The sequence below is a fragment of the Rhinolophus sinicus genome, linkage group LG14 (genome assembly GCF_036562045.2).
Source record: "Rhinolophus sinicus isolate RSC01 linkage group LG14, ASM3656204v1, whole genome shotgun sequence".
Classification (NCBI taxonomy): Eukaryota; Metazoa; Chordata; class Mammalia; order Chiroptera; family Rhinolophidae; genus Rhinolophus; species Rhinolophus sinicus.
In genome coordinates, this window is record NC_133763.1 from 24,379,544 (window position 1) to 24,405,227 (window position 25,684).

A 25,684-nucleotide genomic window follows, 5' to 3' on the forward strand; every position below is an offset into this window, starting at 1 on the left:
GCTTCATTCATACAGCCTATACTGAATAGTCTTCTGATAATTCACTGCTGTTTAAAGTAAACGAATTTGTCAAATGGATGAGCCACTTACAATATGTATTTTGTCATTTACTATTTAATAGCCATAAATCCTAAGTCCCTATCTTTGGGAACACTAACCATCTCTCTTATATTGCTGACCATACACAATTTGACACTGAATTCCACTCACTCTTTCCGTGGTGTACACCGATCTAGTTAGTGTAGTCACTGACTCAGCATCAGTATGCCTCTACTGGTCACACAGTGTTTGTCAGAGGATCCAGATTTCACAGAAAGATGTGAGCTGTGATCCACTGGGCCCTCAGGTCTGAGTGCAGAACGGCATTTGAGGCCTTTGTGGGCAATGTAATCTACTCTCACTGCCAGTAGGTATTTGTCAAAAGAGAAAGCCTGTTCTGACTTGTGGGAAGCATGCAGTTTCCCACAAGTTTCTAGGAGATGTCTTCCCTTTTTCATCTTTTTTCTGTTAATTTATGTGATATGTATTCTTGTAACCTTATGAGATATGGTATTTTAAAAAAAATGTCTCTTGCTCTAAATTCAAGGACAATGCTATCCATTTTAAAACTCTGTTCTATAGAAACAGAGGTGCCATTAACACTCTATTTTACATAAATGGTCTGCCCTGGGGCACAACTCCATATGCATAAAGCATGCAGATTACAATGTACTGGTATTTTTGTATTTGATCAAAGTGCAATCACCCCTGATCAAGGAATTTTTCTTCTCATATAAACTTTAACAACACCACACACATTCAAGATTGAGTTAGAACTAAAGTTTTATTTTTAAAAATAATAAATAGGTACAATATGTACTGCTTGATACATTAAATATTTCAAACACATCAATGTTTTCTATGATCTAATAATTCCAAATTATACATTGAAACCAATTTCATCTCTGTTGGAATAGGATGAGATGATTCCTAGAAGAGGAAACAGATGGCTCTGATTGGTTGTGATGGGTCTTTGTGGGCCTGGCCAAATCAATCCACTTCCTTGTATCTCACTTTCTCTTGATAAAAGTGAACTGGCAATTTAAGAAAACTAATCCAAGGACTGGGAGGTCTATGGATGGAGCTGAGCTTCCTGTTCCTCTAGTCCCAACTTCCTGTTAAAACTTACGGTTCCAACTTCCTGGGGGAGGGATATATATATGGGGGCCATCTTGGGAGGACAGTTACTTTTTGCACGTGGGTGGCCAGCCACAGGAGTATGTTCTCACACTGCTACAATGGTTTTGCCTTTTTCTTTTCCCAAATCAACCCTCTTTTGGTGAACTACCTGGAAAACTATTTGTCCAGTCAACACTCTGTATATATAGTGGGGACCAAAATGTCGGACCCAAATCTGCCATAATATAAGACCATTATGTGAAACATTCTCCAGTCTCTTATTTAACATGAATAATCATAGGTGATTGCTATCCATGGTGGGATATTGTTCGTTGTTGTTTTCCCAGCATGCTGCTGAGGAAAGGAGAGTTTTTACTAAGCATGTGGGCTTTTCTGATTAGAGCCTCTACCTCGCATATATTTGTGCCACATCTGTGGTTACTGCTGGCTAGAACAGTAATGTGTATGCTGATAAGCAATCTCTTCCCTTCTCAACCTTCATGTAAGCTGCTCAAATATTCAGGAAATGAGGTTTGTGATTATATGATAAAAGCTTATCATCCTTTTTCTGCCCAGCATATGTTCTAGAGTTTTTGTGCTAATCAGCAGTTATACATAATTTTCACAATCAACCAAAATAAAGGGGAGAAATTTCATTCTTAATTTTGTCCTGTCAAATACTTCTATTTATTCACTGATTATCCATTAGATAACTTTACTATAAGATACTATTTATTATAAAAAATTAATACTGCATATACACTAAAGTGATTGAATTATGGATTCCATGTTCTCAGGCAATAGAATATTCATTTATCACACAGAATGTTTCAGCTCTCATTTTAAACTGAGCTTCTCTCAATGTGGACTAGCAGTGTTTTTGCATACTCAAGAGAAAGCCTAAACGCATACATTGCATAACTTTACTAAAACCAAGTAGACATTTTTAAATAACACAGTTTACATGAGGACTGCAATAATTCAACACATACGTAAAGACTGCAGGAATTCAACACAGTGTTAAAACCTTTGCAATACAATGATCAAAAGACATTCTACTTTTATATAGCTATTGCATATTTATTCTACTTAGGATCTAAGATATAAAAAGGAAGTCTGAGACATGCAATCCGGACTTTTCCATGCTAATATGAAGGCAACAACCCAGAAATAATGACACAAGAGTTTATCCAATGATTTAGAAAGCCAGGGTGAAACTGAACGACTGAGTCCTGTTTAATCAAACATGTGCCACACTAGGACGCCAATCCTTATGCTTTCTGTAGACAACACAGCAATGTCGGTTCGTGTGTTTTTCCAGCAGTCTTATCCAGAAATTCCCAGGCAGTTCCAGGTTGATCTGTGGTAGGGGTGACGCAGTGGACACATGGATCATCACTCTGTTTTCCCCATCGTTGTCCAAAGAATGTCAAAGCACAGTTACTGATTTTATAAGGACAGATGGGGTTTCAAATCAGATGATTGCACCTGGTTCTGTTTGTAGCCACTTTACTCTTTGTTCATCACCTTATATGACACAACAGTTACTCTAAGATTAAAGCTTTAATTTTTAAGAATTACTGAGGAGTCATAAAATAATTTTTGAGTCATGAAGAAAATCAATAAAATATTTCCAAGAAATTTGAAAGATACTGCAGTGAATTCCAAGAGGCCTCTGAGGCCCACTAGCCCAGGACTGTTCAAATGTCATGAACTCCATCATTCAAAATGCATTGGAGATGAAAAACTGTATTTTGAACAACTTTTATCATCTATTATCAATCACCCAATGTAAGGAGGTTTCTAAATTTACATTTTCTAAACTGATAACTATCAATTGTCTCATTGTTCCTGATAACTCTGAGGCTAAAGAAGCAATTCTCATTCACCCAAATCAGAGATGGGGTTTGCATTCTCCCACCCAAGTGATAGCTTTTCCCTTCCACTATTTTTAAAAAGGTATTTTGAACCTAAATAATTAAGCAATTGATTGATGCCCATCGAATTAAGTAAACAAAACTTGCTGGTGACACTAACACTCTCACTCACGCTTAACACCGAGTCATAGGAAGCAATACTTTTAGAAATTTTCATTCCTGTTTGGAATACATCCCAAAGAAAAAGTACCATTTAAAAAACTATAATCAATGACCAGCTCTGCTCTCACATCTGAGTCTTAAACTGCAGAGGGTTGGACAAACCCAAGTGTCAGTCCTCTCTTCATCAACTTTCATTTCCCATAAGTGAAGATAAACAAACAAACCAACCATGGTGCTGCCGGTTTCCCTTGTGATTCCAGAAGGAGGTATTATGTTCACTCGACTACCAGGGGCTGCCTGGGACTACGGAATAAGACATACATAATCCATGTATAGCACCCTGTGGAAAGAAATCCAGGAGAGAGAAATATGAGGGCGATAGTCATTTCAGCTTCCTGGCTCTCCTTAAGGTGAAAGGGATGGAGAATACCAGGAGAAAGGGAATGAAAGAATGAATACACATTTCTCTTTAATCTCATTTTCTCCTCACAGACATGTGTGAGGTTAGGACATATGTATTCATAAAGTTCTCAGTCCTGGAAAACAATACACAAAGAAGTGCAAGGAACTGGTTCAAGACGTATGGAGTGGTCCCCGACAGCAAAGGGGAGTGGGGACAGAAAGAAGCGATGACTAGTAAGCAGGGAGTGTAAAGAGCAGGTTAGCTGGCGCGCTCAACTGCAAAAACAGTGGTCTATTTTAGCACGCTCCGCGCTGGGCCTCTGGCTCCGCAGCGGGACGCCACAATCGCGCGCCTGGGAAACTGTCTCCTGGCCTTTCTCAAGGGAAGCGAGCTGAGTCTCCCAGAGCCTGAGTCTTGGAGCGTTTTTCAGGTAACTGCAGGGGTAAGAAGGGGAAATGCAAAGAAAGGGGCTGGAACACGAAGGGGAAATTACCACTAGTCTTATCAATACCGTAGGGAGTCAGCCAAGCTCCAGCCCCCTCCACCGATGCCTCTGCTACACACACACACACACACACCCTCTCTCCTACTTCCCTCCCTCTCTCGTCAGCCATCCTTTCGCACCTGGGAGGAGTGGGCGAGGAACGCACGAGCCTTGACCCTCTTCTCCATCTGTTAGAGCACTCGGAGAAGGACTAGGGGACCTGGCCGGCTGTTTCCCAGCTTGAGCAAAGCACAGTCTCTGCTAAAAAACGGAAGCAAAGTACAGAGGCAAGCGCGGAGCTGACTCCGGGGGGCAACCACTGCATCCTCTGGCTTCACCTCGTAATAGCGTGGAGGTGTCCACCTAGAGCCGGGGTTGCGCACTGCTTGGAGGGAGGGAAATAGGGGACGGGAAGGGGGTTCCCAGCAATTCTGCCTTCCTCCTCTCCCCTTACTCCCCTCCCATGTCAAGTTCAGGGTCACCTCGGTGACCTTTGGCATTAGGAAGCAGTCAGTGTGTGTTCTCAACCACAATGGTCCTCACACTCCGCGTGCTCTTCTATCACCCCGAAGGCCTGGCAATTTCAAAGTTAGGGTGCAGCCACAGCGCGTCAGATTCACTAGGTCTGAGGCGGAGCCCTAGAATCTGCATCTCTAACAAGTTTTGAAGCTGGAGCGTCTGGAAGATTGTGGGTCAGGGACAGAACTCCGAGCGCCGCAGGGCTGGCGGTGCCGGGAGGGAGGAGCGGGGTGCGCCGGGGCTTCAGGCGGCGGCGCGGCACGCTAGCATCTGGCGAAGACTCCTGCGGAAGCTATCGTCCAGGAAAGCGAATAGGAAAGGGTTGAGGCAGCTATTGGCATAGCTCAGGCTGGTGATGAAGTAGGAGACCGCGATGACCAGCGGCGTCTGTGGGAGGTCAGTGGTGAGCGCCACCAGGGAGCTCAGGTGGTAAGGCGTCCAGCAGAGGAGGCACACGACCAGGATCGCAACCACCAAAGAAGTCACTCGCTTCTTAGCGCGGTCCAGAACCTTGGCGTGACTATCGAGGCGTATGGTGCGCAGCCGGCAGAGCAGGGCGATATAGAGGACGCAGATGGCGGACACCGGGATGGCAAAGCCCAGCACAAGCGTGTAGAGACGGCTCGCCCGCCACCAGAAGGCCTCGGGCTGCGGGAAGACCAATACGCACTGGCGCCGGCCCTGCTCGTCGTCCAGCCCGGCGAAGACCGCGAAGGGCAGCACGACGAGCGTCACAAGCCCCCATACGGCCAGGCTCACAGCGCGGGCGGTGCCGTACGTGCGGCCGGTCACCCGGCGCGACTCTGCAGTGGCCAGCACCACGAGGTAGCGGTCGGCGCTCATGACCGTAAGGAAGTAGAGGCTGGAGAAGGTGTTGTACTGGTCGATGGCCACGATGAGCTTGCACACGATCTCCCCGAAGGGCCACTGCTGCAGCAGGAAGTCCGCGATATTAAAAGGCAGCACGAGAGTGAAGAGCTCGTCAGCGATGGCCAGGTTGAGAATAAACAGGTTGGTGACAGTCTTCTTGCCCGGCGCCCGCAGCAGCACGTACAATACGGCAGAGTTGCCCGCCAGCCCTACGGTGCAGATCACGGCGTAGACGACTGGCACGGCCACGGCCAGCGGCGGCGGCAGAGGGCTCCACTCCTTGGCGCATCCCAGCGCAGGGTCGGGGCGCGACGTGTTGAAGAGCCCCAGCTCGGAGTACGACGCGTTGTGCATCTCGGCGAGGGTAGGTGGGTGAGCGATTCCGCTTGCTCCACCGCCACCCTGCGAGGGTCTGCGGTTCCTGACCGCCCTTTTATCCCACTGTCGCCACGGACTCCGGTGGCTGGAAAGCCGAATAGAAAGCACAGATTAGGCTCGTCGACTTGCAACTTTAGGGAGAGGTGCAGGATGGGGCGGGGGCCGGGGCGGGGGGTGGCGCGGCGTCCCAAACCTGCCCCGTGTGATCGCTCTGCTACCTGTTGAAATCTTATTCTAACCAGTTGAATACATTAAACGAAGTGATACAGAGAAGAGCCTTTACTTTCTTTAGGAAAAACACCCATCTCCCCTGTTTTAGGACACCCTTGGCTGACCCGGGTAATCCCCTGAATTCTGCAATGGCAAGCAGGCGTCGGTCCCCCTAGGTGCTCTGCGCCCTAGGTAACAGCAAGCTCAACAATCTCGACCTCACCTGTCTGGGAAAGGGTCTGCCTTTTCTGGAGCAGGTCAGGAGAGGAGGATGCAGGTTGCTGGGGAGGCCCCGGTGCCAGCCCGCTGAGTGTTGGCCTTCAGACTCCAGGAGGGCAACAACTCGCTCTTCTGTGGATCCCGCAGGAGGGCGGGGAAGCTTAGAGATGGTGCAGCCGCAACTGCTCCGCTGATCTGACTGTGGCCCCCACCATTCCAACCCCAAGTGAAACAGCGGTGCAACAGAGGACAGCATTACTCAAAAACTATTTCAGTTTGGGGAATATAATCAACAATGTTGTAAAGATTTTTTAGGGTGTCAGATGGGCACATGTATTATTAGGGAGACCACTTCATAGACTGTGTAGATGCTTAACCACTGCACTATACACCTAAAGCTGAAGCTGAATAATGCTGCATGTCAACTATAATTATATATACACAGGATATGGAGTATAGCATAGAGAATAGAGTCACTGGAATTGTAATAGATATATACGATGTCAGAGGGGCAATAGATTGGGGAAGAGGGGTTTCCACTTTGTGAGGGGTGAAATGTCTAACTATTGCATTGTTTTGTACACCTGAAACTAAAAGAAAAAAAGTGGAAACAATCCAAATGTCTATCAATTGATGAATGGATGAACAAAATGTGGTATATTTGTACAATGGAATATTATATAGCTATAAAAATGAATGAAATAGTGATATGTGCTATAGCATGGATGAGCCTTGAAAACATTATGATGGGGAGCCGGGTGGTATAGGAGGGTAGACGGGGTCAGATATATGGTGATGGAAGGAGAACTGATTGTGAACAAAAATGTGATGTATACCATAGATGATGTATTACAGAATTGTACACTTGAAACCTATGTAATTTTGCTAGCCATTGTCACCCCAATAAATTTTAACTAAAACTAACTAAATAAATAAAGTTACGGAATTATTTTCTTCCTTACAGTAGTGTAACCTCACTCCATTTGAATTAATAAACAGCTCTCCTGTTAAGAACTGAATTTAAGGAAATCAAAGCTAGAGTGTATTTTAAAATGAGAACAATGCAGTTGACAGTCCCATTCCATTTTTTAAACACCATACCCCTAATTGGCTAATGCAATTTTAAATTTCAAATTACATTCATACTACATTGCTATACAGAAGGAGAAAGTGAATGCAATTTTAAAATGCAAATCACCCATTTTCTAATACTCTGGTCTTCAAAAAATTACAAGATTGTTAGTAACAAATAATAGTCTTTCTAAAAATATATATAAGTAATGACTTTATTAACAAAGACGAACTGCTTCTGAAAGTGTTCATAAAATGTTGCAAGTTGTTCAACACAGTCTGGATTCTGCCCCTAAGAAGAATTACCCAGCAGTCACAGCGCTGTTGCCAAGTGAGGCAGAGCAGGAAGGGGCCAACCTGGGCTCCTATGTCACTGTCTTACTGAGCTTCCAGTTCCTCCTGTCTAAAGCGGAACTGACTGGGCACCTTACCTTTAAGGACTGGATGAAATAAACTAAATATTATTTCTCTCTAATTCCTATTTTCTTTCTCCACCCTCCCTTTGGAAAAGTCAGTAAATTAAAACACAGGATTCTATCCTGCTTCCCTCTAATAAATATCCCTTCCACAAGGGCAGGCAAAAGTCTGAATAAAGTGCATTTTTGGTCCTTTATGATGCATTTTTGGATGAGAGGGACTGAGATACTGAGAAAAAGACTGGAAGTAGCCCATTTTTGGCTCTGGGGGCAGAAATACAACCGTTTTCCTTTATCCACTCAATCCTCTCTTTAAATTGGAATCTACATAAATGTGGCTTCCCTGCAGTTTCATGCTTTGTATGAAGAAAATGACAGGAAAGTCTTAAGCTATGTCCATGAAGAAAAGTATGTGAAAAAACATCATCTAATGTTAAGTGAAATAAAAAGGATTGTATATAACATATAATGCACATATATGTATGCATATACATATATATGTATAAATGATATAGTTTCTTAATTTTCAAATATTCGGAGATTTTCTAGCTTGTCAATTATTGATTTCTAGCTTAATTACACTATGGACAGAAAACATACTCAATTTGATCTCAATTCATTCACATTTGTTGAAACATTGCCCAGTATATAGTTATTTTTCCAAGTATTTCATGTATTCTTGAAAATAATGTGTGCTCTACGTTTGTTAGGTGCAAAACTCTACATTTTGTCAACTAATCAAATTTATTATTGTGTTGCTTAACTCTTTCTTCTAATATTTTTATCTGATTGTTTTATCAGTTACTGAGAGAGTTGTTAAAAATGACTGGTAAAGTTTGTGGATTCTCTAATTATTCTTTTAATTCTGTAGGCTTTACTACATAATTTGATGCTGTTTTATTAGGTGCACACAAACTTAGGATTGTTATATTTTTTTCTGTGGAATGGACTCTTTTATCATTATAAAATATCCTTCTTTAATTGGATTACTACTTCTTGCTGTATGTAGTCTCCTTTGTTTGATATTATTACAGGTATACCAATTGTATTTCTCTTAGTATTATCATGGAATACCTTTTGTTAAATCCTTTTACTTTACACCTTTCCCGTGTTTCTATGTTTCAAATATGTTCCATATAAGCATTATAAAAGTTTTCTAATCCAGTCTGACAATTATGTCTTTGAATTGGAATATTTGGCTCATCATAAATTTAATGAAGTTATAGATAACATTAGGATATACATAATATATTATCCTTTGTTTCTGACTTCTTCTATCTCATTTCTATCCATTTTCTCGTTTCTTACATTCCTTTGGATTAAAATTTGATTTTTTTAATATACAGCTTCATTTATTTCGTTAACTTATTATTTCTACATGCTTTTATTGTTTTTTAGCAGTATCCTATGCAGACATTACAATATGTAGCCTTGACTTTTCAATGTCTAGCCTAAATTATTACTTTTACAACCTTCCTAACAATGCAAGCACACTTAAACTCAATTTATTCCTTTTGTGTTACTGTTAACATGTATTCTAAATCTGTATGTACTTTAAATTCTACAGAACATTACTATTGTTGTTTTAAATAGTCAATATGCTTTTATATGTACCCACATACTATATTTCTGGTCTTCCTGATTCCTTTTCCTTATAATTAAAGAATTCCCTTATATTTTAAGTGCTGTTCTTCAGGTGATAAACTCTTACTGTTGTTGTTGTTTTCTGGCCTGAAATTTCTTTATTTCCCTTTCATATGTGAAAGATGTTTCACTGGCTACGAAATTCTAGATTTTCAATTATTTTATTTCAACAGTTCTAATGATTTTCCTTTCTGTCTTTGTTTCCACTGTATTTATTGGAAAAGTGGTTCCCTGTCTTACTGTCTATAGCTCTTTTGAAGGTAATTTGCCCATTTTTCTGTAATTGTTCTTTAATTATGTTTTTTATTTTGTCTTTCAGAAGCTATACTATGATGGCTTAGGGTGATTTTCTTTCCACTTATCCAGGTTTGAATTTTAGAGCTTCTAAAATCTGTGACTTGATTTTTTATTTCAATTTTGGAAAATTCTCAGCATTCTCTCCTTAAGTTTTTGTTGTGTCCCATTCTCTCTCTTCTCTCTTACTGGGACTCATATTACATGTGTGTTAGACCTTCATTCTCTTTTCTTTGTGTTTCTTACCCTTTCCCTCTCTGTACTTCAATCGGGTCTCCTAAATACTTGATTTTTTGGTTACTCCCCAATACCTTCAAACATCTATTTCAGCCTTTTCTTAATTTTTAAAGTAGTTCAAAACAGGTTTGTGTGATACAAGCTAGTTCATCATAACTAGAAGCAGAAATTAATGTATGAAGTCTTCACACAGCAGGTCCTCGAATAATGCTGTTTTGTTTAACACTGATGAAATGCCATAGGAACTTAACTCTTGTTTATATCAATTAGCCTATGGTAAAATTGATTTCATTATACCTTGTTCCACTTAAAGTCACAGAACCTATTAACGACCATATGTGAGGACTTACTGTACAGTACACCACCAAATTAAAAAGTATGTACAAGGAGGATCACTTTGGAAGTTATATAAATGTCTAACCACTATGCTGTACACCTGAAATGAATATAATAATAGATGTAATTTAACTGTAATTTAAAATTTTTTAATTAATAAAATAATAAACAAACAAAAATAGTATACATGTAGGGAACATTTGATGTCTTGCTCACTGGCATATTTCATCAGTTTGGGCTCAAATAAACATAAAAATTCTCATAAAAAGTATATGTATATATGTAAGTTTCCATATACATAATTATGTATAAATGTGTATAATTATGAAGGATGTACAACAAAATGTTAAAAATATTTCAGTAGGATATGGATTTGGAAGCAATTTTCATTTTCTTTGCATCTTTCTGACTTTGCAAAACTTTTTATAATAAATATATATTACTTTTATAATAATAAAAACCATATTTATAAAAATCGTGGTCATGAAATACTACAGAGAAGAAATTAACAATACATAAGAAGGTGATTTCTCCAGCACATGTGAAATTACTATAATCACAAAAAAATAGTGAATAAATGCAAGGTGTGATCAAAGAATATGGTGAATGTTTAAATTTAAAAAAATTTATTACAGTAAAAGACACATTGTCATTAATCCCCCTCAAAATATTTCCCCCTGGCTTCAAACACAATTATCCCATCATTCTTGCCACTTTCTGAAGCAATTCTGGAAGTCCTCTTTTGTGACTGTCTTTAGTCGTTCTGTCATGGTTTCCTCAATGTCCTGAATCAATTCAAAACATTTACCTTTCATAGTTATTTTGACTTTAGGGAAGAACAAGAAGTTGCACAGTGCCAGAGCCAGTGAATAAGGTGGATAAGGACACACTGTAATGTTTTTATTTGACAGAAATTGCCATATACCAGAGTGATGTGTGACAGGGAGCATTGTCATGATAGAGGATGATTTATGGCACAGTTTAAAACACACCTTCTTTCAACTGTATCTCACACCCAACTGACTGCATTGAACAAGTTGAAACTTGTCACACACTATTACTAAGGTTCAACACACTGCTTCCTGTATTAAAGATCTCTGCCTTTCTTTGGGTGGTACTCAGCAGCAGCATTCACCATATAATTTTTATCACACCTCATAGATATGTAAAATATAAACTTATATAGAAAACATACCTTATATACCCTGAAGCCTACAACATTGCTAAAAAAGAGATTTCCACTGCAGTTGTACTGCTTGAACCAATTTTTTGTGTTAATACAAAATGTTAACTCTAACCACCTCTTATTTTGAAATTTATATAATTAGATACTTGAACACTGATACCAAGAATATTGATATCTAGTGTAATCATTATGTCTTACTTTAGTGCTGTTATATCTTCCAAAATTATTTTTCCATGGCATAGGAAAACAAGGCAGTAATCAAAAGGTAGAAACATTAGAGTCATAGTATTTGTCATGGTGAAAAACTGAATGTTTTCTCCCTAAAATAAGCAACAAGACAATGATATCTTCTCTCAGTACTTGTATTTAATCTTGTATGAGAGGTTTTAGACACTGCAATAAGGAAAGGAAAATAAATAAAAGATATCTAGATTAGAGACAAAAAAGTAAAACTGTCATTATTTCAAGATACAAAAACTGTGCATTAAGAAAATCCCATGGCAGCTACAAAACACTACTAGAGCTAATAATGAGTTTAGCAAGATTGCAGGGTACAAGCTCTATAAGGAAAAAAGAATATCTAATACATTTCTATACACTGAAAAGGTATGATCAGAAATTAAAAATTTAGAAAAAATGTCATTTATAATATTATCATACAATACGAATACTTAGGGATAAATCTCACAAAAGATGTGAAAGACCTATACATTGAAAATTACAACACACTACTTAAAGAAATTAAAGAAGACCTAAATAAATCATGAGATATGTCATGTTCATAGGTCAAAAAACTCATTATTGTTGATATGTCAATCCTCCCCAAATTGATCTTTAAATTAATGCAATCCTACTCAAATCCCAGTAGGGTGTGTGTGTGTGTGTGTGTGTGTGTGTGTGTATTAACAAACTAATTTTAAATTTTATATGTAATTATAAAGGATCTAGAATAATTTCCCAAAAACATTGAAAAAGAAAACAAATTTGGAAGGTTAACACTACCTGATATCAAGACTTATTATAAAGCTACGGTAATCAAAACAGTATGGTATGGTGTAAAGATAGATAAATAGATCAATAGAACAGAATGGAGAGTTTAGAAATAGACCCACACATATATGAACAGCTGATTTTAAACAAAGATTCAAAGGGAATTCAGTGGAGAAAGAATAGTCTTTAAAAAAAAAAAATGGTGGGGAAACAATTGGATAACCATATGCCAAAAAATGAAACTTAATTCATTCTTTGCATTATACGTATAAACTAACTCAAATGGGCCATACACCTAAATGTAAAATTTTAAATTACAAAATTCTGGAGGAGAAAATCTTTGTGACTTTGGATTAGGCTAAGATTTCTTATTACAACATCAACAGCACAATTCATAAAAGAACAAATTGATACATTGGACTTAATTAAAATTAAAACCTTTTACTCTTCAACAGATACTGTAAAGAGAATGAAAAGACAAGCTGCAGAGTGGGAGAAAATACTTAAGTTTATATCTGATAAAGGATTTTTATGCAGAATATTTAAAGAGCTCTTAAAATTTAACAATACAAAAACAATCCAATCTTAACAATGGGTAAAAAGCATGAACACACATTTCACTGAAGAAGATAACTGGATGACAAATAAACATGTGTAAAACTGTCCAACATTATTTATCATTAGGCAAATACTAATTAAAATCTCTATAAAATACTGGCACAACACCTATTTAAGTGGCTAAAATTTAAAAAGACTGAGGACACCAAGGCTAGGAAGAAACTGAAACTCTCATAGACTGCTAATAAGAATGTAATATGGTACAACCACTTTGGAAACCTGTTGATAGTTTCTTAAAAAGTTAAATATACATCTACCATGTAATCAAGTCATTCCATTCCCAGGAATTTACTCAAAAGAAAAATATATGTTCATGCAAGTCCTTGTACACAAATGTTGTTAGCAGCTTTACATATAATAGCTCCAAACTAGAAACAACACAAAAACACGTCAACAGGTTAACGGATAAACAAACAATAATATAGCCATACAATAGAACCCTACTCAACAATAAAAAGGAAGTATTGATACACATCACACCATGGATGAATATCAAAATAATTATGCTAAGTGATAGAAGCCACACACACCCCCAAAAAAACGTTCATTCTGTTTGATTGTATTTATATAAAACTATAAAATCCAACTTAACCTATAGGAACAGAAATCAGATTAGGTTTTACTTGGGGGAAGGGATGGGAAGGCACTCAGGTCAGGAGGAATAGGAATGAGGGATAACAAAGGGGCACAGGGAAACTTATTGTGTATCAATTACAATACCTGAATAAAGCATTTTAGAAAGTAACATATAGAAGACAAAAGATAGGACTTGACCAGAAGTTGAAACTGAGACCTCTACATACAACCCCATGCAAAAAGCTTTAGAAAACTCTGTTTAGCAGTTCGGAGAACAGGAAAGGAAGATCATTCCTAGTTTAGCTGAAGAAAACAAAAACCTACCCAAACCTGAATGCTCCAACCCACGGACCTGGAGTCTAGATTTGCACTACCCGTCTTCTACAAGACTCTCTCTGGCTTGAAATCAGTATAACTTCTGGTCTCAGTCTAGAATTCTGAAGCTGGTGCATGTCTTTTCCATAGTTTTAGTACCTTTTCCATAGTTTTAGTACATCTTTATACTCAAAATATACTTAATATTGTTTAAAGTATTTAAAACACATAAATATTATCATCTACATATACTTCTGCACATTTCTTTTATTTAGATACATTATTTAGCTTTTCTTTTTAATTTCTAATTTTCTTATATGCAAATGACATCGCTTGTTTTAAAAATGTTTTACCTATATCATTGACCCTCCTTCATTTTTTACATTTTTCTCATTCCTAATATTGTTGTTTATACTTCATTTTTTCTTAATGAATTTTGCCTGACTATTTTAATAGACTTTTCCCAAGATTTACCTTTTTGTTTCATTCATCCTATTCTTCATTTTAATTTTTTAAAAATTCATCATTATTCCTTTCTTTCTATTTTCTTTAGCCTTGCTCTTTGTTGTCTTTCTATATTCTGAAAATAATTATTCAGTATCATTTTTACTTATTCTGTGTGAACCAATGTCCAATGAGCAAGTTAGTCTAACACATTTAAATGAGTATTGAGTATAGTACAATAAGATATTCTGGAGTCTCACTTAGATGTCATCAAAAGGCGGCGTGAGGTGAGCCTCTGTAAATCTCCCCCCAAATTTACAACTAATCGAACAACTATAACTCCACAAAGGACTCCCTGCACAGCAGACAGGAAAGACGAAGAGGCCCACTACTGAAATTACCTAAAGGTGGGCAAATCGCACAAGTGGGGGAGGAGGGAAGGGAGAAGTGTGGAGACGGAGCTGTGCGGGTGCAGGTCAAAGACCTAGCTCAGTGCTCTGAGCTCACTGCATCCTGGAACTACCACAGCTGAGGGAGAGGGAAGAACTCGGACTGCTATGGCTCCGTTGATGGCCCACAGGGCTGAGGGGACAGCATATAACATGGATGAATCAAATGCTCACAGAAGACACCTCAGAGAAAAGACTGAGGGAAGAAGGCTGAAAATGGTGGTTTAAGCCCTCACTGTCACAGAGAATGGAAGACTTAGGCACTGAGACTAGCCACCCCCTCCCTACCCTCCCAGAGCTCGCCCTGCCCCCACCTGCCCAATGCTAGAAGTGGAACAGTAGCAGTGTCAGATCAAAAGAACAGAATACTTGCTGTTCTGAGAACTGTGGAACGCAGACACACATTCACAGCCCAATTAGTTCCGACAAAGGGGAGGGAGCTGTGGAAGCAGGACCGGCTGTCGTGGTGGTCGCTACTATTGCTCTAGGCCACCTCTCACAACTCACCCAGCCCCTGGCCCCACCTACATGAGCGGACCCCTGCAGGAGTAAACAGAACTCCTGAAACAGGCGGGCTCTGAATCTGGTGCAGGAGGAGTTTTGTAACTTCAAAAGCTCTCCACATCCCCACAGGAAAGTGGTGCCCTATGACCCAGGCGAACCGCTAACAGAGGAGAAGCCTGCCTTCCAGGGAATCCCCCCATTGTGTGAGAAGCTACAATAGTACAGAGAAAACATAACACTACAGTTGAGACAGAAAAAAAGGCTGCAATTGGAGAGAAATTAAAACATTCTCCTAACACGTACTGGAAAACAAAAGAAAGACTTCTTACTATCAACCTGTAGCAGAACACACTCCTGTAGATGTCTAGGAAGAGAAATAATAAATCATTAATTGCCATGAATAACCAAGGCAATAAGATACCTCAGAAAGAAAGTGAAAACTCTCCAGAAAACGAACTTAAAGATATGGAAATATGTGACTTAAATGACAGAGAATTCAAGATTGCAGTTCTGAAAAAACTCAATCAGATGCAAGAAAACACAGAAAGGCAGTTTAATGTACTCAGAAACACAATTAAACAACAACATGAACATTTTACCAAAGAGATTGAAATTTTAAAAAAGAACCAAATAGAATTTCTGGAGATTAAGCACTCAATAGAAGAAATTAAGAATGAAATAGGCAGTTTAGGGAGTAGAGTTGACCAGATGGAGGAAAGAATCAGTGATATCGAAGATAGAAACCTGCAAATGATACGGATGGAAGAAGAATGAGACTTGAGACTTAAAAGAAATGAAAGAACTCTACAAGAACTTTCTGACTCCACCAGGAAGACCAATATAAAAATAACAGGCATACCAGAAGGAGAAGAAAGAGAGAAGGGAACAGAGAATATATTCAAACAAATTGTCAATGAGAACTTCCTAAACTTGTGGACAGAACTGGATCCTCGAATCCAAGAAGCAAATAGAACACCTAATTACGTCAATCAGAATAGGCCTTCTCCAAGGCACATTGTATTGAAGCTGTCTAAAATCAACGACAAAGAAGGTATCCTCAAGGCAGCCAGGGAAAAGAAGATGGCAACCTACAAAGGAAAGCCCATTAGATTATCATCAGATTTCTCAGCAGAAACTCTACAAGCCAGGAGGGAGTGGAACCAAATATTTAAACTATTGAAAGAGAGAAATTATGAGCCAAGAATAATATATCCAGCAAAGATATACTTTAGATATGAAGAAGGAATAAAGACCTTCCCAGACATACAGATGCTGAGGGGATTTTCTAATACATGACCTACACTACAAGAAATATTAAAGGAGCTTATTTGACTACTATCAACAGGGACAATTTGTGGCAACCAAAACATAAAAAGGGGGAGAGTAAAGGCCTGAACCGGAATATGGGAATGGAGACAGTAAGCGTGCTGAAGAAAATGGAATACTCTAAATATCAAACTTTCTTTTACATAAAATTAAGGGTAACCACTCAAAAGAATTCCAGAACTAAAATATATACTGTAATAAAAGAAGAAACAGAGGGAAACATCATAGAATACCACCACACAGAAATAATAGACAACAACAAAAAGGCAAAGAAACAATGGAGACACAGCCTTACCAGAAAACTAAAGATAGAATGACAGGAAATCCTCACATAGCAATAATCACCCTAAATATAAATGGACTAAACTAACCAATAAAAAGGCACAGAGTAGCAGATTGGATCAAAAAACTAAACCCAACCATATGCTGTCTCCAAGAGACACACCTCAGCTACAAGGAAAAGCATAAACTCAAAGTGAAAGAGTGGAAATTGACACTCCAAGCAAATGGTATCCAGAGAAAATCATGTGTAGCCATACTGATATCAGATGAAACAGACTTCAGAGTGAAAAAGAGAACAAGAGATAAAGATGGACTTTTGACAATGGTAAAGGGGACTATACAACAAGAAGACATAACAGTCATCAATATTTATGCACCCAATCAGGGAGCATCAAAATATACCAAGCAACTACAAAAGAACTAAAGGGAGAAATTGACCAAAACACAATTATACTAGGGGACTTAAATACATCATTGACCTCTACGGACAGATCGTCCAAACAGAAGAAAACATCAGACTATACATTTTTTTCTAGTGTACATGGAACATTTTCAAGGATAGACCATATATTGGGATATAAAATCAGCCTCAGCAAATTTAAGAAGATTGAAATCATACCAAGCATATTCTCTGATCGGAAGGCTTTGAAATTGGATATCAACTGCAAAAACAAAGCAGGAAAAAGCAAAAACACATGAAGTTTGAACAACATAATTTTAAAGAATGACTGGGTCAAAGAAGAAATTAGAGGAGAGATCACAGATACATAGAAACAAATGACAATGAAAATATATCCTACCAAATTTTTGGGATGCAATGAAAGCAGTTTTAAGAGGGAAATTTATATAATTACAGGCCTATCTCAAGAAACAGAAAAATCCCAAATAAATAACCTCATGTTACACCTTAAACAACTAGAAAAAGAAGAACAAATGAAACCCAAGGTCAACAGAAGAAAGGAAATAACAAAAATCAGAGCAGAACTAAATGAAATAGAGAACAAAAAGACAATAGAAAAAATTAATGTGACAAAGAGCTGGTTCTTTGAAAAGATTAACAAAATTGACAAACCCTTGGCTAGACTCACTAAGATAAAAAGAGAGAAGACACTAATTAACAAAATCAGAAATGAAAAAGGGGAAGTTATCACGGACACCACAGAAATACAAAGGATCATCCAAGAATACTATGAAGGACTATATGCCACCAAATTCAATAACCTAGAAGAAATGGACAAGTTCTTAGAAACATATAGCCTTCCAAGGCTGAACCATGAAGAACTGGAAAATCTAAACAGACCGATCACCAGTAAAGAAATTGAATCAGTCATCCAAAACCTTCCCAAAAGCAAAAGTCCGGGACCAGATGGCTTCACTAGTGAATTCTACCAAACCTTCAAAGAGGATCTAATACCAATCCTGCTCAAACCCTTCCAAAAACTTGAAGAAGAGACAGTACTCCCTAACTCATTTTATGAGGCCAACATTACCCTGATACCAAAACCTGGTAAGGACAACACAAAAAAAGAAAACTGCAGACCAGTATCTCTGATGAATACAGATGCAAAAATCCTAAGCAAAATTCTAGCAAATTGAATACAACAATGTATTAAAAAGATTATTCATCACAACCAAGTGGGTTCATCCCCGGGGCACAAGGATAGTTCAACATCCACAAATCCATCAATGTGATACATCACATAAACAAAATAAAGGACAAAAATCATAAGATTATATCAATTGATGCAGAAAAAGCATTTGACAAGATACAACATCCATTTATGATTAAAACACTTAATAAAATAGGTATAGAGGGAAAATACCTTAACATAATACAGGCCATATATGACAAGCCCTCAGCTAATCTCACAATTAATGGTGAAAAATTGAACCTCTTTGCTCTATGTTCAGGAACACGACAGGGCTGTCCCCTATCACCTTTGCTTTTCAACATCGTGTTGGAAGTCCTTGCCAGAGCAATCAGGCAAGAGAAAGAAACAAAAGGCATCCAAATTGGGAATGAAGAAGTTAAATTATCACTCTTTGCAGATGACATGATGCAATATATAGAAAACCCTAAAGACTCCACCAAAAAGCTATTAGAAACAATGAATGAATACAGTAAAGTTGCTGGCTACAAAATCAACGTACAAAAGTTCATTGCATTCCTATAGACTAACAGTGAAATCTCAGAAAAGGAAATACAGAAAACAATTCCTTTTGCAATTGCAGCAAAAAGAATAAAATACCTAGGAATAAACTTAACCAAGGATGTGAAAGACGTATATACTGAAAACGATAAGACATTTTTGAAAGAAATTGAAGAAGACGCAAAGAAATGGAAAGACATTCTGTGCTCATGGATTGGAAGAATCAACATAATTAAAATGACCATATTACCTAAAGCAATATACAGATTTAATGCTATCCCCATCAAAATCCCAATGGCAGTTTTTAAAGAAATAGAACAAAAAAATCATCAGATTTGTTTGGAACCACAAAAGACCCCAAATAGCCAAAGCAACCTTAAGAAAAAACAATACTGGAGGTATCACACTCCCTGACTTTAGCTTGTACTACAGGGGTACAATAATCAAAACAGCATGGTATTGGCAGAAAAACAGACACATAGACCGATGGAATAGAATTGAGAACCCAGAAATAAAACCACATAAATATGGACAGACAATTTTTGACAAAGAAGCTAAAAACATGCAATGAAGGAAAGACAGCCTCTTCAATAAACGGTGCTGGGAGAATTGGATAGCCACGTGCAAAAGAATGAAACTGAACTGCTATTTGTCACTATGTACCAAAATTAATTCAAAATGGATCAAAGACTTAAGCATAAGACCTGACACAATAAACTGCATAGAAGAAAACATAGATACTAAACTTATGTACCAGGGGTTTAAAGAGCATTTTATGAATTTGACTCCAAAGGCAAGGGAACCAAAAGCTAAAATAAACAAATGGGACTATATAAAACTTAAAAGCTTCTGCACAGCAAAAGAAACCATCGACAAAATAAAGAGGCAACCAACTGAATGGGAGAAGATTTTTGCAAACAGTGCCTCCGATAAGGGGCTAATATCCAAAATATACAAGGAACTCATGCAACTCAACAACAACAAAACAAACAACCCAATTGAAAAATGGGTAGAGCACCTGAAGAGACATTTCTCCAAAGAGGACATACAAATGGCAAATAGACATATGAAAAAATGCTGAACATCACTAATCATCCGAGAAATGCAAATAAAAACCACAATGAGATATCACCTCACCCCAGTCAGAATGACTATCATCAACAAGACAAATAGTAACAAGTGTTGGAGAGGCTGTGGAGAAAAAGGAACCCTCATACACTGTTGGTGAGAATGCAGATTGGTGCAGCCATTATGGAAGGCAGTGTGGAGGTTCCTCAAAAAATTATGGATAGAATTGCCATATGACCCAGCAATCCCTCTCCTGGGTATCTACCCAAAAAATCTGAAAGCATTTATACATAAAGACACGTGTGCTCCAATGTTCATTGCAGCTTTGTTTACGGTGGCCAAGACATGGAAACAACCAAAATGTCCTTCGATAATGAATGGGTAAAGAATTTGTGGTATATATACACCATGCAATACTATTCGGCAGTAAGAAAGATGACATAGGAACATTTGTGACAACATGGATGGATCTTGAGAGTATAATGCTAAGCGAAATAAGTCAGACAGAAAAAGCAGAGAACCATATGATTTCACTGATATGTGGTAAATAAACCAAAAACAACAAAAGAAAAGACAAACAAATGAGAAACAAAAACTCATAGACAAAGACAATAGTTTAGTGGTTACCAGAGGGTAACGGGTTGGGGGGTGGCAGAGGAGGGTAAGGGGGATCAAATATATGGTGATGGAAGGAGAAGTGACTCTGGGTGTTGAACACACAATGGAATTTATAGGTGATGTAATACAGAATTGTATACCTGAAAGCTATGTAATTTTACTAACAATTGTCACCTCAATAAATTAAAAAAAAACAGAAAGATTATCTTCAATAGAGTCTCAACCATTTGAAAATGGCACGATCAACTTAACTAGCTATTAGGGAAATGCAAATCAAAACCACAATTAGATACAACCTCACACTTGATAGAATGACTATCATCAACAAGACAAATAGTAACAAGTGTTGGAGAGGCTGTGGAGAAAAAGGAACCCTCACACACTGTTGTTAGGAATGTAAATTGGTGCAGTCATTATGGAAAACAGTATGGATGTTCCTCAAAAAATTAAGAATAGAATTACCGCATGACCCAGCAATCCCTCTCCTAGGTATCCACTACCCAAAAATATGAAAACATTTATACATAAAGGCCTCTGTGCTCCAACGTTCATTGCAATTTTAATTACAGTGGCCAAGACATGAAATCAACCAAAATGTCCTTCGATAGATGATTGGATAAAGAAGATTTGGTATATAGATATAGATATAGAGATAGAGATAGATAGATATATAGATATATATAGATATATAGATATATAAAGATATATAGAGATAGATATAGATATATAGATATATACAATGGAATACTATTATGCCATAAAAATAAGATGAAATACTGCCATTTGCGAAAACGTGGATGGATCTTGAGATTATTATGCTAAGCAAAATAAGTCAGATACTAAAAGTTGGGAACCACATGACTTCACTCATATGTGGGGTATAAAACTGAAAGCAACAAAGGAAAGGAAGAAGACAAAGAAAGAAAGAAACAAAAACTCATAGACACAGACAATAGTTTAGTGTTTGCCAAAGGGTAAGGGCAGAGGGGGTTGGTAGATGAGGATAAACACAGTCAAATATAAAGTGATGGAAAAAGAACTGACTCTGGGTGGTGAGCAAACAATGTGATGATATATAGATTATATACTATATAATTGTGTACTTGAAACCTATGTAATTTTACTGACATTGTCACTGCAATAAATTTAATTTTAAAATGATTTTAAATAAAAGAAAATGGCATCCAGAAATCTCTCCTAGGTTAATTGTGATACATCTAAAAATGGAGCATGGGGGAGGAAGAAGAGAAATAATATCTTCAAATATAAACTTTAAATAGGAAAGATAAGGAAATCTTTTTTTTTTAATTAAATATATTGGGGTGACAATTGTTAGTAAAATTACATAGATTTCAGGTGTACAATTCTGTATTACATCATCTATAAATCCCATTGTGTGTTCATCACCCAGAGTCAGTTCTCCTTCCATCACCATATATTCGATCCCCCTTACCCTCATCTCCCACCCCCCACCCCCCGCCCCCTTACCCTCTGGCAACCACTAAACTATTGTCTGTGTCTATGAGTTTCTGTTTCTCATTTGTTTGTCTTGTTCTTTTGTTGTTTTTGGTTTATATACCACATATCAGTGAAATCACATGGTTCTCTCTTAATCAATCCTGCTCTTTTCTTCTCTTTCATCAACTGCCAGAAACTTTAAGACAACCTCTTCCAAGATTCAACAGCAGGACTCCAGCTTGGGGATCCCCTCTGGTTACAATTGTGTAGGTTGTTTGTTTCTTTTTTTCCCCAACACTTTGACTAAAGCGAAGCAAGCAGATCCTTTGAACCTCAGAGAATGCTTTACTCCACCACAAATATCACTGTGGAAATGACTTATGGTTATCAACATGGTAAACTATGTACACAGTAATCAACAAACTGAAAAGCGAAATAATTTAATGAGTCACTGACTTTTTTATAATTTGACTTATATGATCTATAATCTACTTTTTGATCTTGAAAACAGTCGCTTCTGCTTTCATTTTGCTTAATAAAATTCTTCAGCTAAGGTAGAAAGGAAACAGTAACACAGTTGTAAGAGAATGAGCTGAAAGTGGAAGCATCAGTGAAATGGCTCAAAATGTGGATTTGGTGATGAGCAGACTTGGGAGCCAGTCCCAGCACTGACCTCACCAGATGCTACCTTGTGCCAGTTACTGAACATTTCTAAGCCTCATTTCCCTCATCTTTAAAAATGGTCATAATCAGAATGCCAATCACATTAGAGAATCATGCAGATTTAAATGAGATTGTGGAACTTCCCAGTGTGATCAGTTCCTCGTGCACAATGACAGGAAACAACAAGCTGTAGTGTGAATTTTACTCACACAGAGATGGTCATGCATAATCATTCACACATACAATTCAGTGATAAGACAAAGATGTGTACAGTGCTGGGGCTTGTTCATTCATTCATTCATTCAGCCACTCCGCTAGATCCTGCAGGAGCACATAGTCTTGTAAGGGACACAAAGATCTACAAAGCATGGTGATGAGTGCTATGATAGAATGAGGAAATGGTTAGAGAAGCATCACATGGGGGGAAAGTGACTGGAGGGACTGGGAAATCTACTTGGAGCTGTTGGTTGAACTGAGGGAGAGAAGGCACTCTGCAACAGGAGCAGAATGGGCCAAGGCAAGAAAAACCCTGGATGTGCAAGAAAGAATTTGGTTAGACTATACAGTCAGAACACCTATAAGAGAGATGCAAGAGGGAGACAAGTCGAAAAAGGCCAGACATGAAAGGACTTTATGCAACATTGCATTTTGATTTGATCAATTAGGCAATGAGGAGTCATTAGGCAAAAGCTAGCATTTATAGTTTTTAAAGAAATTGCTTTGTCAACATTTATTTTAGAATGAGTTTCAGGAGTTGTCAAACTAGCAATAAAATCCATTGGGGAAAAATAGTGGAGTCAGAGGATAAGAGATTCAGCATTTGTCTTTGTTTACACACTAACCAGTTGTGTGAAGTCAATCAAGTTTTTAACTTGTTGATGAAGTGAGGAGAGAATACAGAATAATTCACAAAAGATCATCGTACATTAATGTCTTCACATATTGTTGCAAAACACATTTTTCTAATAGCAAATTATTTAAGCTAGCATTTTCTAGGTCATTCAGTATTCTATTCTTGTTCATTTTAACATTTTCTTAAAATGTTAAAAACAGGTAAAATCATTTGTGTGGGGACTAATTTTAATGGTGCACCATAACCTTTGGAGTTATAAAATATTTTACCTAAATATTTGCTCCTATGTGCTTTGCCGAGTGGTACAAATAAATGATACAAACCACATTTGCTAAATTGTGTGAATTTCTAATCACCTTACTGGTAAAACTGTGCTTTATTTCACTGTAGAATTATTTTACAAAAGTTTAACATTTACTTTATAGTTATTCAAATGATCAGCAATATGAGGTCTGACAATTACGTTTGCAAACTCATCCTAGAAAAAGTGCTACATACATCATTGCTGAATATCACTACAGTCACCATCGAAGTACTTCCCTTGGCACCTATGCACTGATGCCAGCACCCAGTCCATACACTCTTCAAAGCAATTTTAGAACTTTTTCTGGAATGGTCATCAGAGCTGTCGTCATATTACCCTTGATGTCCTGAATGTCATCAAAATCTCTTCCTTTCAATATTTCCTTTTCTTCAGGTAAAGAAAGAAGTCATTGGGGGCCAGATCAGGTGAGTAGGGAGGGTGTTCCAATACAGTTATTTGTTTGCGGGCTAAAAACTCCCTCACAGACAGTGCCCTGTGAGCTAGTGCATTATTGTGATGCAAGTGCCATGAATTGTTGGTGACAAGTTCAGGTGGTTTTCGTCTAAAGTTTTTATGCAGCCTTTTCAGCATTTCCAAATAGTAAACTTTGTTAACTGTTTGTCCAGTTGGTACAAATTCATAATGAATAATCCCTCTGATATCAAAAAAAGGTTAGCAACATTGTTGCAATAAGTTCACGAACTTAATTGTCTGACCTCGTATATGTATTTCTGTGTATTAAATTATGATCAAATAGTTGTAAGCTTAAAAGTGATTTCATATTTAAAATTTTTAATTTTATAAGGAGACAGTTGAAATTAGTGTCTTTATTTTGAAAGTTATTAGAAAAATGCATATAATATAATTTACACTGAAATATACTTAAATTCTTATACTAAGTTGCAATAATTTCTATGCCACCAAAGGATGTTGAGAGTGCAGTGCTTAATTAAAGTCTTCAGATGTTTCGTCTGTGAGTTCACCTTTTCTATTATTGCTGGCATTTCTGTGAAGGTTACAGAGGAAAAAGTTCTTAAAAATAAAGTTAATGAGTCTATTTTCTGGACCTCCAAAAGGAAACTGAGACTGTTTGTCAGTTTAATGACAATCTGTCTTGTCAAAGGACAAAGGTAATATGCTCCCCTCATCAGATAGTTTTCTGGCCAGTTATCTCCTGACCTTCTGAACAGCTTTGAAACAGTCAGGAAGAGTCTAGCAAGTGATATTTTCATCTCTCATCCTTTAAACGACTACATTTAAGCACATCTCTTGACATTTACTTTAAAAGTGTTACCTACAACATCCTGTCATTAATTTGATCAAAACCTGGCTTAAAGAGCTTATTTTAATGGACACATTTTGGCTTTAGCATCCTGAGCACCTGTTTCAAGTGAATCACAACTGGAAAAAGTATAAAGGAAAATCAGCTTCTCCTTTATAATGTAATTGAACTCAGCAATCATTTATTGAGCACTCACTCTACTGTAGACACTAACCTAGGTAGGTCTCTTTCTCCAACTCCCCCTTGTTTTTTAATTTATAAATAATTAACATATAACATTATATTAGTTTTATGTGTATATATAATGGCTCAATATATGT

General features: G+C 37.7%; 1 protein-coding gene across 1 annotated transcript; it reads right to left on the reverse strand.

Moving 5' to 3' along the window:
• Positions 1 to 804: 804 nt before the first annotated feature.
• NPBWR1 (neuropeptides B and W receptor 1) lies at positions 805 to 5,951 on the reverse strand. The gene has a single exon (XM_074318848.1). It carries the CDS (start codon positions 5,825 to 5,827, stop codon positions 4,847 to 4,849), a length of 981 nt encoding a protein of 326 aa, XP_074174949.1. The 5' UTR covers positions 5,828 to 5,951; the 3' UTR covers positions 805 to 4,846.
• Positions 5,952 to 25,684: the final 19,733 nt, after the last annotated feature.